Source organism: Monodelphis domestica, chromosome 4, assembly GCF_027887165.1.
Source record: "Monodelphis domestica isolate mMonDom1 chromosome 4, mMonDom1.pri, whole genome shotgun sequence".
NCBI classification, from domain to species: domain Eukaryota; kingdom Metazoa; phylum Chordata; class Mammalia; order Didelphimorphia; family Didelphidae; genus Monodelphis; species Monodelphis domestica.
Window position 1 is genome coordinate 390,027,925 of NC_077230.1, and position 14,828 is coordinate 390,042,752.

At 46.5% G+C, this 14,828-nt stretch overlaps 1 protein-coding gene across 1 annotated transcript; it reads left to right on the top strand.

The window, feature by feature from the left end:
* The first annotated feature begins 1,956 nt into the window (after positions 1 to 1,956).
* Positions 1,957 to 13,030, top strand: TAS1R2 (taste 1 receptor member 2). The gene is made up of 6 exons (XM_056825916.1): positions 1,957 to 2,108; positions 3,500 to 3,800; positions 5,796 to 6,569; positions 9,470 to 9,679; positions 10,354 to 10,474; positions 12,102 to 13,030. The coding sequence occupies exons 1-6, from the start codon at positions 1,957 to 1,959 to the stop codon at positions 13,028 to 13,030; spliced, it is 2,487 nt and encodes an 828-aa protein (XP_056681894.1).
* The last annotated feature ends 1,798 nt before the right edge of the window (positions 13,031 to 14,828 follow it).

Consider the following 14,828-nt stretch of genomic DNA (forward strand, 5'->3'; position numbering starts at 1 on the left):
GGTAGCTCTTGGAAGGGTAGGATTTGAATTCTGGTTTGCATTTAGGATCATAGATGGAGAGTTGAAAGAAAGCTTAAAGGTCATTTGCTAGCTAAGTGGCATCCAGTCATGTTGCCTGAGTCTGTGGAATGAAAGGTGTGGGACTGGGTGACTCCTAAGGTTTCAGCCAGTTCCAAGTTCACGATCCTGGAGCACCAGACTCCCCCAGCCCCACCCCAAAGGATCAGTAGAACACCTAATGTTGCAGGAGCCGTACTTACATCAGAGAGTTGCCATCACCCCTTAGGAAAGAGATTGCCCCACCTGAGCCTCTGGCTTTTTGAGGTTGGAGAGGAAGTGGTGGGATACAAAATTCAGGAGATCAGGGTTCAAAGGGTTCAAAGACGATCAAGTGGGTATTCTGAAATGCCAGCATTCACAGATTCCAGTTCCATTGAGCTAACACTTCTTAGGCTCCTGCGGTGTGGAAGAACTTCTAGTGGGTGTTGGGGATACACAGAGAGCTGGCTCACAAACCATGCGTCCCCTCTTCAAGGACTTTATACTCTCAGGGAGGAGGAAATGAGACGGTGATATCTCCCAATTTGGCTTTTCCAAACTGATGTCTTTGGTAACTGATGTTCATTCAGGGAGGACGTGGGATTTGGAGGGATGCAATCCTGTTCTCAGTGATGACGTTCTTCCCCAAATCAAGGTGACTGTGTCTGAGAGACTTTGGGATAATCACTTGCCCTCCCTGAGCCTCAGTTTCTTCCTCTGTCAATGAGGAGATGATTTCTAAGGCCCCTGCTAGCTATGACTTTCTGTGTTTTAAGGACTTCTGGTCACAATATTCCAAGTTGTAAAGTTTTGACATTCTTTGTTCTAAGCTCCTCCCAGCTCTGACATTTTGGGTTCTAAGGTTCCTCCCAACTCTGACATGCTCTGTTCTAAGATCCCTCCCAGCTCTGACGTTCTGTGTTCTAAGGTCTCTCCCAGCTCTGATATTCTGTGTTCTAAGCTCTCTCCCAGCTCTGATATTCTCTGTTCTAAGGCTCCTCCCAACTCTGACATTCTCTGTTCTAAGGTCTCTCCCAGCTCTGACATTCTGGGTTCTAAGGTCTCTCCCATCTCTGACATTCTGTGTTCTAAGGTCTCTCCCATCTCTGACATTCTCTGTTCTAAGGTCTCTCCCAGCTCTGACATTCTGTGTTCTAAGCTCTCTCCCAGCTCTGACATTCTCTGTTCTAAGGTCTCTCCCAACTCTGACATTCTCTGTTCTAAGATCTCTTCCAGCTCTGACATTCTGTGTTCTAAGGTCTCTCCCAGCTCTGACATTCTGTGTTCTAAGGTCTCTCCCAGCTCTGACATTCTCTGTTCTAAGATCTCTTCCAGCTCTGACATTCTGTGTTCTAAGGTCTCTCCCAGCTCTGACATTCTGTGTTCTAAGGTCTCTCCCAGCTCTGACATTCTCTGTTCTAAGGTCTCTCCCAGCTCTGACATTCTGTATTCTAATGTACTTCTAGCTCTCATGTCCTGGGTTCTAAGGCCTTCTAGGTCCTGACATTCTATGGAGTAAGGAGAACAGATCCTAGTTAGAGTGCATCTCTATTGCATCCTACACCTCTCTCCCATAAACACACACACACACACACACACACACACACACACGAGTGTGTGAAGCTGAAGGAGCAGATTTCCTCTCCTTCCCTGGCATGTCACCACCTAATCCTCAGGAGAGAGCACAAATCAGATCATAAATTAAAGTCTCGGGAAATTCCTCACTTCCCCATCCCAGCCTAGTTCCCTTTTCTCATCCAGGCCCCACCCCCTTATTCTCTTTCCTCCATGACTCTATGTAAATGGATTTTATAGATGCAAATAAAGAGAGAACAGGGCAGATCTCAGGCAAAGAGGTACCTGCACCCTTTTAGGTGCCGAAGACAGGACAGAACCATGGGGATCACTATCTCCTGGATGCTTCTCCTCCTGTCGATGCCGGTGGAGGTCCAGGAAAGTTCTGATTTCCATCTGTCTGGGGATTATCTCCTAGGGGGATTGTTTACCCTTCATGCCAACATCAAGGGCACAACTCATCTCAATTACACGCAGGTGCCCCAGTGCAAAGAGTGAGTGGATGGTGGGGAGGCCAATAGAATCGATGAAGATAGTGGTGGTGATGGGCATGGTGAACAGCAAAGGAGAGGTGATGAGGATGTGGATATTAGCAACTGACAGATGATGGTGATTGATTATTTGGGGAGTGCTGGTGCTGGTGCTGATGAGTGGCTTCTAAAAATGATCCTGGTGATAATGGGCAGAGTGAAGGCAGAAGTGGTGAATGGTGATGGGGATAGGTTGAAAGTAGGGATTATGAGAGCAGTGAGGGTGATGGAGTTGGTGAAAGTAGAGACAGAAGTGGTGAGAGTGATGAGGGTGAAAACCATGAAAGTGGGGATTATGAAAGAGAGGAGAGGGATGGTGAGCCTCATCATGAAAGAGATGAGGGTAATGATAAAGGGAACCTTCAGTATTGATGGTGAAAGTGGATATGGGGATAGTGGGATGGTAGAAGTAAGGATGGAGATGGTGGAAATGAGAATGAAGATGGTGGATATGAGGATGGAGATGGTAGAAGTGAGGGTGAAGATGGTGGAAGTGAGGATGGGGATGGTGGAAATGAGGATGGGTATGGTGGAAGTGAGGATGGGTATGGTGGAAGTGAGGAAAGGGATGATGGAAATGGGGGATGGAGATGGTGGGAGTGAAGATGGAATGGTGGAAGTTGGAGTGAAGATTGTGGAAGTGAGGATGGGATGGTGGAAGTGAGGATAGGGATGATGGAGATGGAAGTGAAGATGGAATGGTGGAAATTGGAGTGAAGATTGTGGAAGTGAGGATGGGATGGTGGAAGTGAGGATAGGGATGATGGAGATGGAAGTGAAGATGGAATGGTGGAAATTGGAGTGAAGATTGTGGAAGTGAGGATGGGATGGTGGAAGTGAGGATAGGGATGATGGAGATGGAAGTGAAGATGGAATGGTGGAAATTGGAGTGAAGATTGTGGAAGTGAGGATGGGATGGTGGAAGTGAGGATAGGGATGATGGAGATGGAAGTGAAGATGGAATGGTGGAAATTGGAGTGAAGATTATGGAAGTGAGGATGGGATGGTGGAAGTGAGGGTGAAGATGGTGGAAGTGAGGATGGGGATGGTGGAAGTGAGGAAAGGGATGATGGAAATGGGGGATGGAGATGGTGGGAGTGAAGATGGAATGGTGGAAGTTGGAGTGAAGATGATGGAAGTGAGGTTGGGGATCGTGGAAGTGAGGGTGAAGATGAGGATGAGGATGATGAAAATAGGGATAGAATCTCAGTGGTGAGTATGATTTGATAAAGAGGCCAGAATTCTCCATAACAGCTGATGCTGTAGATAGCACATTAGCTCTGCAATAGAAAGCAAGATTAAGGTTGATCCATGTCCCCTCCTTCTCCCTCTTTCTCCCTCGTGCCTATCCTCAGCTATGAAACGAAGGTGCTGGGCTACAATCTGATGCAGGCCATGCGCTTTGCAGTGGAGGAAATTAATAATGATAGCAGCCTGCTGCCGGGGCTGTTGCTGGGGTACGAGATGGTGGATGTGTGCTATCTCACCAACAATATCCAGCCTGTTCTTTACTTCTTGGCCAAGGAGAACTTCAGTCTCCCCATCCAGCAAGACTACAGCAACTACCTGCCCCGAGTGGTGGCTGTCATTGGCCCTGACACCGCAGAATCTGTAGTCACTGTTAACCACCTCCTTTCCCTCTTCCTTCTCCCACAGGTGAGTCCTGTTCCCTACTTAGTAAGCATCAGGACTTAGGAAGACCTGAGGCTGACTAGATGGTGCAGCAGATAGAGCCCTGGGCAAGTCACTTAACCCTGTTTGCCTCAGTTTCCACACCTGTAAGATGAATTGGAGAAGAAATAGCAAACCAACTCCAATATCTTTGCTCTGTGACCCTATGCAAGTCACTTAACCCTGTTTGCCTCAGTTTCTTCATCTGGAAAATGAGCCAGAGAAGAAAATGGCAAACCAACTCTGGTATCTTTGCCAAGAAAATGTCAAAGAAGGTCACAGAATCAGACGCAATGGAAATGACTCAATAACAGGAAGACCCAACTTTGAATCTAGCCTCAGACACTTACTAGCTATATGACTTTAGAAAAATGATTAACTTTTCTGTGCCTCAGTTTCCCCACCCATAAAATGGATATAATAGTATCATCTTCCTTCCAGGACTGTTGTAAGGATTAAATACATTAAATGTTTTGCAAACCTTAAAGTTCTACATAAACATTAGCTGTTTATTATTATTATTATTACCTGCTATCCCATTTTCTCCTTTCACCTTGAATTTTAGTTTATACATCTCTTTTTTTAAAACTCTTACTTTCTGTTTTAGAATTGATACTAAATATCAATTCTAAGGCAGAAGAGAGGTAAGGGTTAGGCAATTGGGGTAAAGTGACTTGCCCAGGGTCACACAGCCAGGAAGTATCTGATGCCAGATTTGAACCCATGTCCTCCCAACCTCAGGCCTGATTCTTATCCACTGGGCCACCTCACTGCCCCTAGTTTATATGTCTTCTAATCAAGTTGCCGAGTGTTCTGGAAAATAAATTTGTCCTGGCTCTCGTCAAATGAGATAATATTTGAATAGTGCTTAGTCTGGTTCCTGGCCCAGAGTAGGTGCTTAGTTAACAAATGCCTGTTTCCTTTTCTTCCCTGCTTGGTCAAAGTCCACCATTCCTCCCTCTGAGACCAGCCCAGCTTTGAGTAGCATCTGGCACTTTCTTTCACTTTCCTGTTCTTAGGACTGACATAGATAATGGGGAGAGTGATCGTTAAATTGTCAGCTCCTTGAGGGCAGGGATGTCTTTTACTTTTTTTTAAATAACCCCATTGCTTAGGGCAGTGCCTGACACATAGTAGGTGCTTAATAAATGTTTATGGATTGATTGATAGTGGGAAACAGTGTGGTATATGGGAAGTTGCTTAGCCCAGTGGAAAAAGAACTTGGGTTCAAATCCTGGCTTTGCTGTTTCTTACCCGAGTTTCTTTGGGCAAACCAATGCCTTCCTCTGAATTATGACTGTCTCTCTTTATCTTTTTTTTAAACCCTTATTTTCTATTTTAGTAACATCCCCAAGACAGAAGAGCAATCCCCAAGACAGAAGGCAAATGGGTTAAGTGACTTGCCCAGGGTCCCATAGCTAGGAAGTGTCTGAGGGCTGGATTTAAACCCAGGTCCTCTTGACTCCATGCTTGGCATTCTATCCACTGTACTCCCTCGATGCTCCTGCTTTCCTCTTCTATACAATGAGAAGGCCTCACAGTATAGTAGACAGAGTAGACAGTCTCTGAAATCTGAGGATCTGGATTCCAATCTTACCTTGGATACTTTCTACCTGTTTGATGATGGGCAAGTCACTTAACCTCCTTGGACCTCAGTTTCCTCAACTATAATAAAATGAGAAGGTTTTGACTAGATGACTCTTGAGATTTCCTTCTATGATCCCAAGTCATTGAATCATCTGAGCCTCAGTTTCCTTATCTGTAAAATGAGAGGGTTGGACTAGATGGTCCCTTCTTCGCTAGGTCTATAGAACCTTCTCTTCCTTATCAGGGAACACCTCCCAGTCTCCATTTCTTTCTCGGTAAACTACGACAGTTGGCCTGGAGAGTAGGTCCCACGTTTGCTCGTCGTCGTTGTTAGGGCTGATATGAGTGATGATGATGGCGATAGCCTCTTTGTCTCTTCCCTGCCTCTCCCAGATCACCTACAGTGCCATCAGCAACGAGCTGAGGGACAGAAGCCGCTTCCCTTCCTTATTCCGCACCATTCCCAGTGGCAGCCACCAGATGGAGGCCATGATTCGGATCATCATCCACTTCCACTGGAACTGGGTCATCCTCCTGGTGAGCAGCGATGACTATGGCCGGGAGAACGGTCACCTCTTTAGCGAGAAACTGGAGGGCCGGGACATCTGCGTCGCCTTCCAGGAGTCCCTCCCCATCCCTTCTCCTAACCGGGTCGTGATGCCCCAGGACAAGCGAAGGATGGAGGGCCTGGTGGCCAAGATCCGGCGGAGCACGGCCAAGGTGGTGGTGGTGCTGTCCCTGGACCTGGCCCTCTACACCTTCTTCGAGGAGGTCCTCCGCCAGAACCTGACAGGCACCGTGTGGATCGCCTCGGAGTCCTGGTCCATCGACCCCGTCCTCCACAGCTTCTTCTCCGTCCGGAGAGCCGGAACCTTCTTGGGCATCACCACCCCCATCGTCCCCATCCCCGGCTTCAGCGACTTCAGGATCAGGAGGAGCGAAGTCAGGAAGCCCGCAATGGATGGGAAGCACCCGCAGCCAACCTGCAACCAGGAGTGTGACACGTGCCCCGACGCCGCGGAATCCTACAATACCGTCCTCACCCTCTCGGGGGAGCGGGTGGTCTACAACGTCTACTTGTCCGTTTACATTGTGGCCCATGCCCTGCACAGCCTGCTGGACTGCGAGGCCGCCCACTGCTCCAGGGACGTGGTGTATCCTTGGAAGGTGAGTCTACTTGCCAGGAGGCAGACTAAGCCACCCTGGGCTTCTTTCCTGGTAGTGAGGTGTCTTTCCTAGAGGGTGGTCTAATCGATGGAGCACTGGACCGGGAGCAGCTGGGTGGCTCAGTGGATAGAGAGCCAGGTCCAGAGATGGGAAGTTCTAGGTTCCAATCTGGCCTCAGATGTTTCCTAGCTGGGTGACCCTGGACAAGTCACTTGACTCTCATTGCCTAGATCTTACTGCTCTTCTGCTATGGAACCAATACACAATATTGATTCTAAGATGGAAAGCAAGATAAAAAAAAAAACAGAGCAGTAGACTTGGAGAAAGGAAAACCTGAGTTCAAATCCTACCCATTCTGTGACCCTGGCCAAGTCACTTACTCTCTTGTAGCCTCAGTTTCCTCATCTGAAAAATAAGGGAAATAATGGCTTTAACTTTACACAGTTGCTGTGAGAATCGATTAAGGTAAAGTATTCTGCAAGTCTCAAAAAGGTCATTATAATTTCTGGCAGCAACAAGTCTAACCTGTAGGTTTGTGTGATAGAGGGACTCAGAGCCATGAAAATATGAATTTGAATCTTGATTCTGATACTTACTAGCTGTGTAATTCCAGAAAAATCATTTCACCTCTCTCATCCTCAGTTATCCTCTCTGTAAAATGGGATCATAATAGCACCTACCTCCCAGGGTTGTTGCGAGGATCATTTAGCACCAGATTAGTCCATGAGGCTGATTGCCTTTGAGCCATCGTGGCTTCAGATGCCATGTCTGCCCTTGAGCCCATCTCCTGGGAATGGGGAGCCGGAGCAGGATCTGTGCATGCTTCTAATGAGAGGAGCTCACGAGATTTTATTGCAGCCATCTCTTAATTTCCAGGGAGAACTCAAAGAGTAGTAGTGTGGAAAAAGCATAGATTTTGTCGTCAGTGTAAGCTGTGCTTCTCACCAGCTCTATGACCTTGGGCAATCACACTCTCTGGACTTCCATGTCCTCATCTGTAAAAAGGACCAGCCCGTTCTCTATGTTTCCTCCAAATTCTAAGCTAGGAGGGTGCCAGAGTTTCCTCAAATGTAGAGAATGCAAATAAACCCATCAACCTTTAGAACTAACTGCACAGAAGGCACTGTCCTAGACCCTGGGAATAGAGAGGGAAAAAATAATAAATCAGGCCCTGGCCTCAAGAAGCTTCCATTCTACCAAAAGCTACCACATGCATGTAAGTAAGCAGCTGGGTAGGACCATGGATAGAGCTCTTGACCTGGAGTTGGGAAGACCTACCTTTAAATCTGGCCTCTGACACCTACTGTCTGTGTGCCCCTGAGCCAGTCCCTTAAGCCTGTTTACCTCAGTTTTCCTCATCTGTAAAATGAGCCAGAGAAGGAAATAGCCAACCACTCTAGCCCCTTGTCTAAGAAAATCCTAAACTGGGTCCCGAAGAGCTGGATGCAATTAAACAATGAAAAGGCAAAATAATTTCAAGAGGGCTGAGAGAGCTAATGCTCGAGGGGATCAGGGCAGTCTCGTGCCTGTGCTTTGAAAGAAGTTGGGAATGAGGCAGAGGACTCGGAGGGAAGGCATGCTGGGCAGAGGGAGCCATTGGTGCAAAGACATTGATTAAAATCCCCCCTATGGGGGATCTTGATCTCCTGAGGAACAGAGAGAAAGTAAGGAGAGTCCTGGAGATAAACTTGGGAACACTGGGGAGTCAGATTGAGGAGGGCCTTCGACGTCAAGCTAAGGAAATTAGATGCAACTAGATATTTGTGTTTTCAGGATCTCAGTTTGGCAGAAGTGTGGAGGACAGATTAGAATAAGAGAAGGAAGGAAGGAAGGCAAACAATCAGGAGACGGTCATAATAGTCTAGGGGAAGGCTAATGAGGGCTGACCTGCCTATAGGGAAACTGAGATCAAGGAAAGGAGACTGTTGGCATCTAGGTACCTCAGTAGATTGAGAGCCATATCTGAAGACAGAAGATTAAAATCTGGTCTCAGATACTTCCTCGCTGTGTGACCCTGGGCAAGTCATTTGACCCCCATTGCCTAGCCCTTACCGTTTTTCTGTCTTGGAACCAATACACAGTATTGATTCCAAGATGGAAGGTGAGGATTTAAAAAACAGAAAGAGATCAACTGTTATGTGTGTCCATCTCATCCTTCTCCAATCCATTTAGCTCCCTCATACACTCAGGGAATTCTTGGTGTTGGTCCTAAAACCATTTTCCTGTGACCACAACCTTGGATGAGCACAGCCATGAGGCTTGGCGCCCTCTTTGCTTACCCGACCATCTACAGCCCGGGCTCTCTGCATGTGGGTCCACCGACTCCCAATTCTGTTTTCCCAACTTGGAAATATTTTGCCCGTCTCTTGCTCAGACCTGATTTTGTTTTTATGTATGTTTCTGCATTTCTTTGTGTACACGAAAACATTAAAAAAATATTGTAACTTACTTTTTCGATTGATTTTGATGTTTGATGTTGGTTTCCTGCATATACAGGGAGCTCTGTCAGGGTCCGGCCACTGTTTTGCCTTTCTTTGCGCTGTACCAGGCTGGCACTCAAGTAGGTACTTAAGAAAAGTCTTTTTTTTTTAAGCCCTCACCTTCCATCTTGGAGTCAATACTGCGTATTGGTTCCAAGGCAGAAGAATGGAAACGGCTAGGCAATGGGGATGAAGTGACTTGCCCAGGGTCACATAGCTGAGAAGTGTCTGAGGCCAGATTTGAACCCAGGACCTCACTACTCTATAGAGGTCTGGCTCTCAATCCACTGAGCTACCCAGCTGCCCCCAGAAAAGTCTTTTGACAGCTGCATCCAGACGCTGGGTCTGAGGGGATCAGATGGAGCCCCGGGGCATCCTTTCTTGGGTCCCATTCTTGCCTTTGGCTTTCTCCTGGCCTAGTTGCTACAGGAAATTTGGAAGGTGAATTTCACCCTGCTGGACCGCAGGATCTTCTTTGACGAGCAGGGCGATCTGCCCTTGGGCTTAGAGATTATCCAGTGGCAATGGGAGGACGGTCACAACCCCTTCAACAGCATCGCCTTCTACAACCCAGCCGAACAGCGATTATTCGTGGCCACCAACATCTCCTGGCACACTGCCAACAACACGGTCAGCTCTGGGGAGCCTGGAGGGGGGCGGGGGGCAGCCCGGCCCAGAGTCCTGTCCAATAGCCAAGGCTTTGGGGATCATGGAGTTGAAACCCTTCTTTTTATGAAAGAGAAAATCCAGAGAGGTGAAGGCATTTGTGCAGGACCTCATGGCAGATTCTAAAAGAAGGAATTGAGGGGGCAGCGGGGTAGCTCAGTGGATTGAGAGCCAGGCCTAGAGACGGGAGGTCCTAGGTTCAAATCTGGCCTCAGACACTTCCCAGCTGTGCGACCCTGGACAAGTCATTTAACCCCCACTGCCTAGCCCTCACCATTCTTCTGCCTTGGAGCCAATTCACAGTATTGATTCCAAGACAGAAGGGAAGGGTTTAAAAAAAATAAAAGAAAAGAAGGAATTGATGCTGGGAGGTCCTGGATTCAAATCTGACCTCAGATGCTTTTTAAAAAATCAAGGTGTGACCCTGGGCGAGTCACTTAACCCCAATTGCCTAGCTCTTTGCTTCAGGATGGATTCTAAGATGGTTTTTAGAAGTTTTAAGAAAAGAAGTTTTTTTTTTAAGAAAAGAAGAAGACCCTCCCCCTAGTTGGGGAAAAGACGCCAGTTGCTGGCAGCAGGGGGAAGAGGGGCTCGGGCAGAGAGGCTCAGCCCCAGCTTCTCTGCTGCCCTTCCTTCAGGCCCCCTCCTCCGTCTGCTCCAAGAGCTGTCAGCCGGGCCAATGGAAGAGGCCGGTGGGGCTGCATCCCTGCTGCTTTGAGTGTGTCGATTGTGCTCCCGGGACCTACCACAACCTGTCAGGTAGGTTGGGGGCTTCCCCTTTGCCCCAGAGAGTAAGTAAGAGCATGGGGGACCACCTGAGGCCCGAAGCTCTTTTCCCAGGCAGGGATGCAGGTGAGACTCCAGCCTCTCCTTTGAGGCTGCTGCCTAGAGCTAGCTTAGAAAAACTACGAGAGCGCGGGGCTTGGGGCTGGCATCGGCTACACTGTCCTACCTGTGCTGGTGGCAGAATGGAGGACATCAATAGGCGAGAAAGAGCGCTGGACGAGAGCCTCTAGGCACAGGGAACCAATTTTTGGGGTGAGCTTCCCACGTCAGAGGCCCCAGGATGCTTGGTAAGCCTGGCCCCGCCGTGTCTGTTTCTATTTTCCTATCTTTAAAACGATCAGTATCATGGAGGGGGGGTCAATCCCGAGGACAACGGGACATCCGTCCAAATTCCTTCCACTGACCCAACGTAGGGTCACTTTTACTGAGGACAAGAACAATACTGAAAGTTCCCGTTTGCCCAATACTTTCTAGTTGTCCTGTACAACAAGCCTGTGAGGTAGGCAACGTATGCATTATTGTGCCCATTACACGAAGGAATAAACTGAGGTTCAGAGAGTATGAGATAATAAAAAACTCCCCCATCATTTTTATTATTCAGATCCCTTTTTGTCCATGGGATTGTGGAATCTCTTTACAAAAGGAGATCAGTCGGGTCCTCGGTAGATTGAAGACTTTGTATTTTATGTATAAAACAGGCTGTTGAATGGACAAGGGCCATGCCCATTTTAAATGGGAGAAAACTGAGACCCAAAGAATAAACAATTACGGAGTAGGAAGAATAGTTTTCCTTTCTACAACCCTTCAAGATTCCCATGATGCTTTCCTCACAATATCTTTTGGAAAAGGGAGTGTATATATTATCAGCTTCATTTTGTAGATGAGGAAACTGAGGCCGAGAGAAGTTAAAAGGACCCACGGTGAGTAAATATCAAAGGAATTGAGCCCAAGTGCAATCTGCTTTTCCACTTTCTATGGTGTTGTCTTTCAAGCAAGGGGTTGTGTTTTCCATCACACGTGGTCAGTATAGACAGTGATTCCTTCAGGAAATTAGAGGAGAAGCTCATTGTGGGCTGTAGAAAGTCAAGAAGGTCTTTGTAGAGCAGGTAGAATGTCAACTTGGCCTTGAACGATGGGAAAGGAAAAGGAATGGGTGATGGGATAAGCAACTTGGGGAAAGGTAGTGAGATAGATGTGTGTGTGTGTGTGTGTGTGTGTGTGTGTGTGTGTGTGTGTGTGTGTGTGATGAAACACGCCTGGAGAGTAGACATTGGGGAGAGAGGAAGGAGTGTTAAGGAAGTATGGGCAGGTTGGCTGTAGAGGGTCTTAGATTCCAGGTAGAGGATTTTGGACCTAAAGTAACGGGGAGCCATTCTAGGATCTTGAGCATAGGAATGAGATGATGAAGACTGAGTTTTATAAAAATAACTTTGTCAAGAGGAATTAGAAGAGCAGAAGCAAAAGTTGGATACCATTTGCTGACGCAAATGTGTGAGGTGATAAGGACGGAGACTAAGGCATTGCCCATCCTAATGGGCAGAGGTTTTGGTTGTCTGAGGATAGGGCAATCCCTTATTCTATCTCTCACCCCTCATTTCAGAGGATTTTGAATGCCAGCATTGCCCCCTGAATGAGTGGTCCAACGCAGGGGCTATCCAGTGTTACAAGAGGCGTCTACAGTACCTGGAATGGCAAGAGCCACTCACCATCATTGTTGTCATCCTCGCCACTCTAGGCTTCCTTAGCACTCTGGCCATCCTCATCATCTTCTGGGTACACTTCCAGACACCCATGGTGCGTTCTGCAGGGGGCCGGATGTGCTTCCTCATGCTGACGCCCCTGCTGGTAGCCTATGTCTCGGTGCCCGTATACATAGGGCGGCCCACTGTCTTCACCTGCCTCTACCGCCAGACCCTCTTCACCTTATGCTTTACAGTCTGCATTGCCTGCATCAATGTCCGATCCTTCCAGATTGTCTGCATCTTCAAGATGGCCAGTCAACTGCCTCACGCTTATAGCTACTGGGTCAAGTACAATGGACCCTACGTCTTTGTGGTGCTGATCACTTTGCTCAAGGTGGGCATTGTTGTTTCCAGTGCCATGGCCATACCCACCAGCCCCACCATCCTGTATGACAACGAGAATCCCCAGATAATGATCCTTAATTGCAACATCAACTCTCGTAAGGCGATATTGTTCAACACGAGCTTGGACCTCATCCTCTCCATCTTTGGCTTCAGTTTTTCCTACATGGGCAAGGAGTTGCCAACTAATTACAATGAAGCCAAGTTCATCACACTCAGCATGACCTTCTATTTTGCCTCTTCTGCCTTTCTTTGTACCTTCATGTCAGTCTACCAGGGAGTTTTGCTCACCATCTTTGATGTATCCATCACAGTGATCAACTTACTTAGCATCAGCATGGGCTATTTTGGCCCCAAGTGTTACATGATTCTTTTCTATCCTCAGCGTAATACATTGGCCTATTTCAACAATGTGATCCAGGGTTACACCATGAGAAAAGAGTAGCCTGGGCAAGGTGTGTAAAGGGGGAGACTTGGGAGAGGGGTTAGAAAATTCCTTAACATTTGATTAGGCTGGAATTGCTGAAGAACATGAGATTTACTCTATTCAAGGCTTATGTTCTCTCTCCAGAAAGTTTCCTTGGCTGATAGTAATGATCTTATATTTCATCTTCCTTTGACTCAAACTTAGAGGTAGTTCTTAATTCTCCCTATTCATTAGCTCCTTTGCTGCTGACTCAATAAACACTGAGACTCCCTTTCTCCCAATTAGTGTTGGTGGAATGGTCCAAGTATAGTGATAGTGAGTTCATTACCACTTCAAGTAGAAGGTGATTGGCCATGGATATCATAAAGAAGTTTCCATGGCTATCCATACTCCACAGTTATCATGAATGTCATAGAGAAGATTCCATGATTACCCATGGTCCATAGCTATCATGGGTGTCATAGAGAAGATTCCATGGTTATCCATGGTTCCTGGTTATCATGGGTGTCATAGAGAAGATTCCATGTTTATCCATGGTTCCTGCTTATCATGGGTGTCATAGAGAAGATTCCATGGTTATCCATGGTTCCTGGTTATCATGGGTGTCATAGAGAAGATCTCATGGTTATCCATGGTTCCTGCTTATCATGGGTGTCATAGAGAAGATTCCATGTTTATCCATGGTCCATGGTTATCATGGGTGTCATAGAGAAGATCCCATGGTTTTCCATGGCCCACAGTTATCATGGATGTCATAGAGAAGATTCCTGGTTATCCATGGTTCCTGGTTATCATGGGTATCATAGAGATTTCATGGTTATCCATGGTTCATGGTTATCATGGATGTCATAGAGAAGATTCCTGGTTATCCATGGTTTCTGGTTATCATGGATGTCATAGAGAAGATTCCTGGTTATCCATGGTTTCTGGTTATCATGGGTGTCATAGAGAAGATTCCATGTTTATCCATGGTCCATGGTTATCATGGGTGTCATAGAGAAGATTCCTATTCTTAATCGGGGTTGGCTTAGATGACCTCTGAGGTCCTTTCTAATTCTGATGTCTGATCACTCTGGGCCTCTTTAGGCTCCAAAATATTACCAGCATTTTACTTGAATGATGCCCATCTACCAACTAGTTGTGATGATGGGCAATGACAAATTTATATTTAACCAAATTTGTGAGTCCTTTAAAATGATCCAGTCATACCTTTCATGGTTTCATAAAAGGGATCTTAGAGTCCACCTTTTGCAAGTGGGAAACCTTTCATTTCTGCTTTTCAGCATGGCTTCCAGGTCTGTGCTGTAGCATACCCTTAGGTGGCTGGTAAATATTTAACAACTTGCTCCCTGGGGGAAAAAAAGGAGTGCATGACATCCTCTAAAAATGTAATCTGAATTATTAACATTTTCTCTATCATTTTCTTCAATTTAGACAATCAACAATACAATAACTTGGTTCTTGGTTTGTAGCTTGCTGAGGTACAAATGTTCACACTGAAAATTTAATAATCGGTTCTCTCAAGCCACTTGGAGCAGACTCCAGCATACAAAAAAGGATCAAATGTGATAATAGGTGCAAAGTATTTTGCAAACCTTAAAAGTACTCTATAAATACTAGCTATTATTGCTGTTGTTATATTGTAAAGGTGAGGATGCCTGCAGAGTGTAGCTTGTTTATTGTCTTCTTTCTCCAGCTCCTAGAGGGTAGATCTCATCTTCTCTCTAAAGAATGCCTTGTGCAGTCTTTGTCTTGAAAAAAAGACATGAAATAAATATTTGTCAAATGACTTATGTTTATCCTGTTGTTCAAGCTC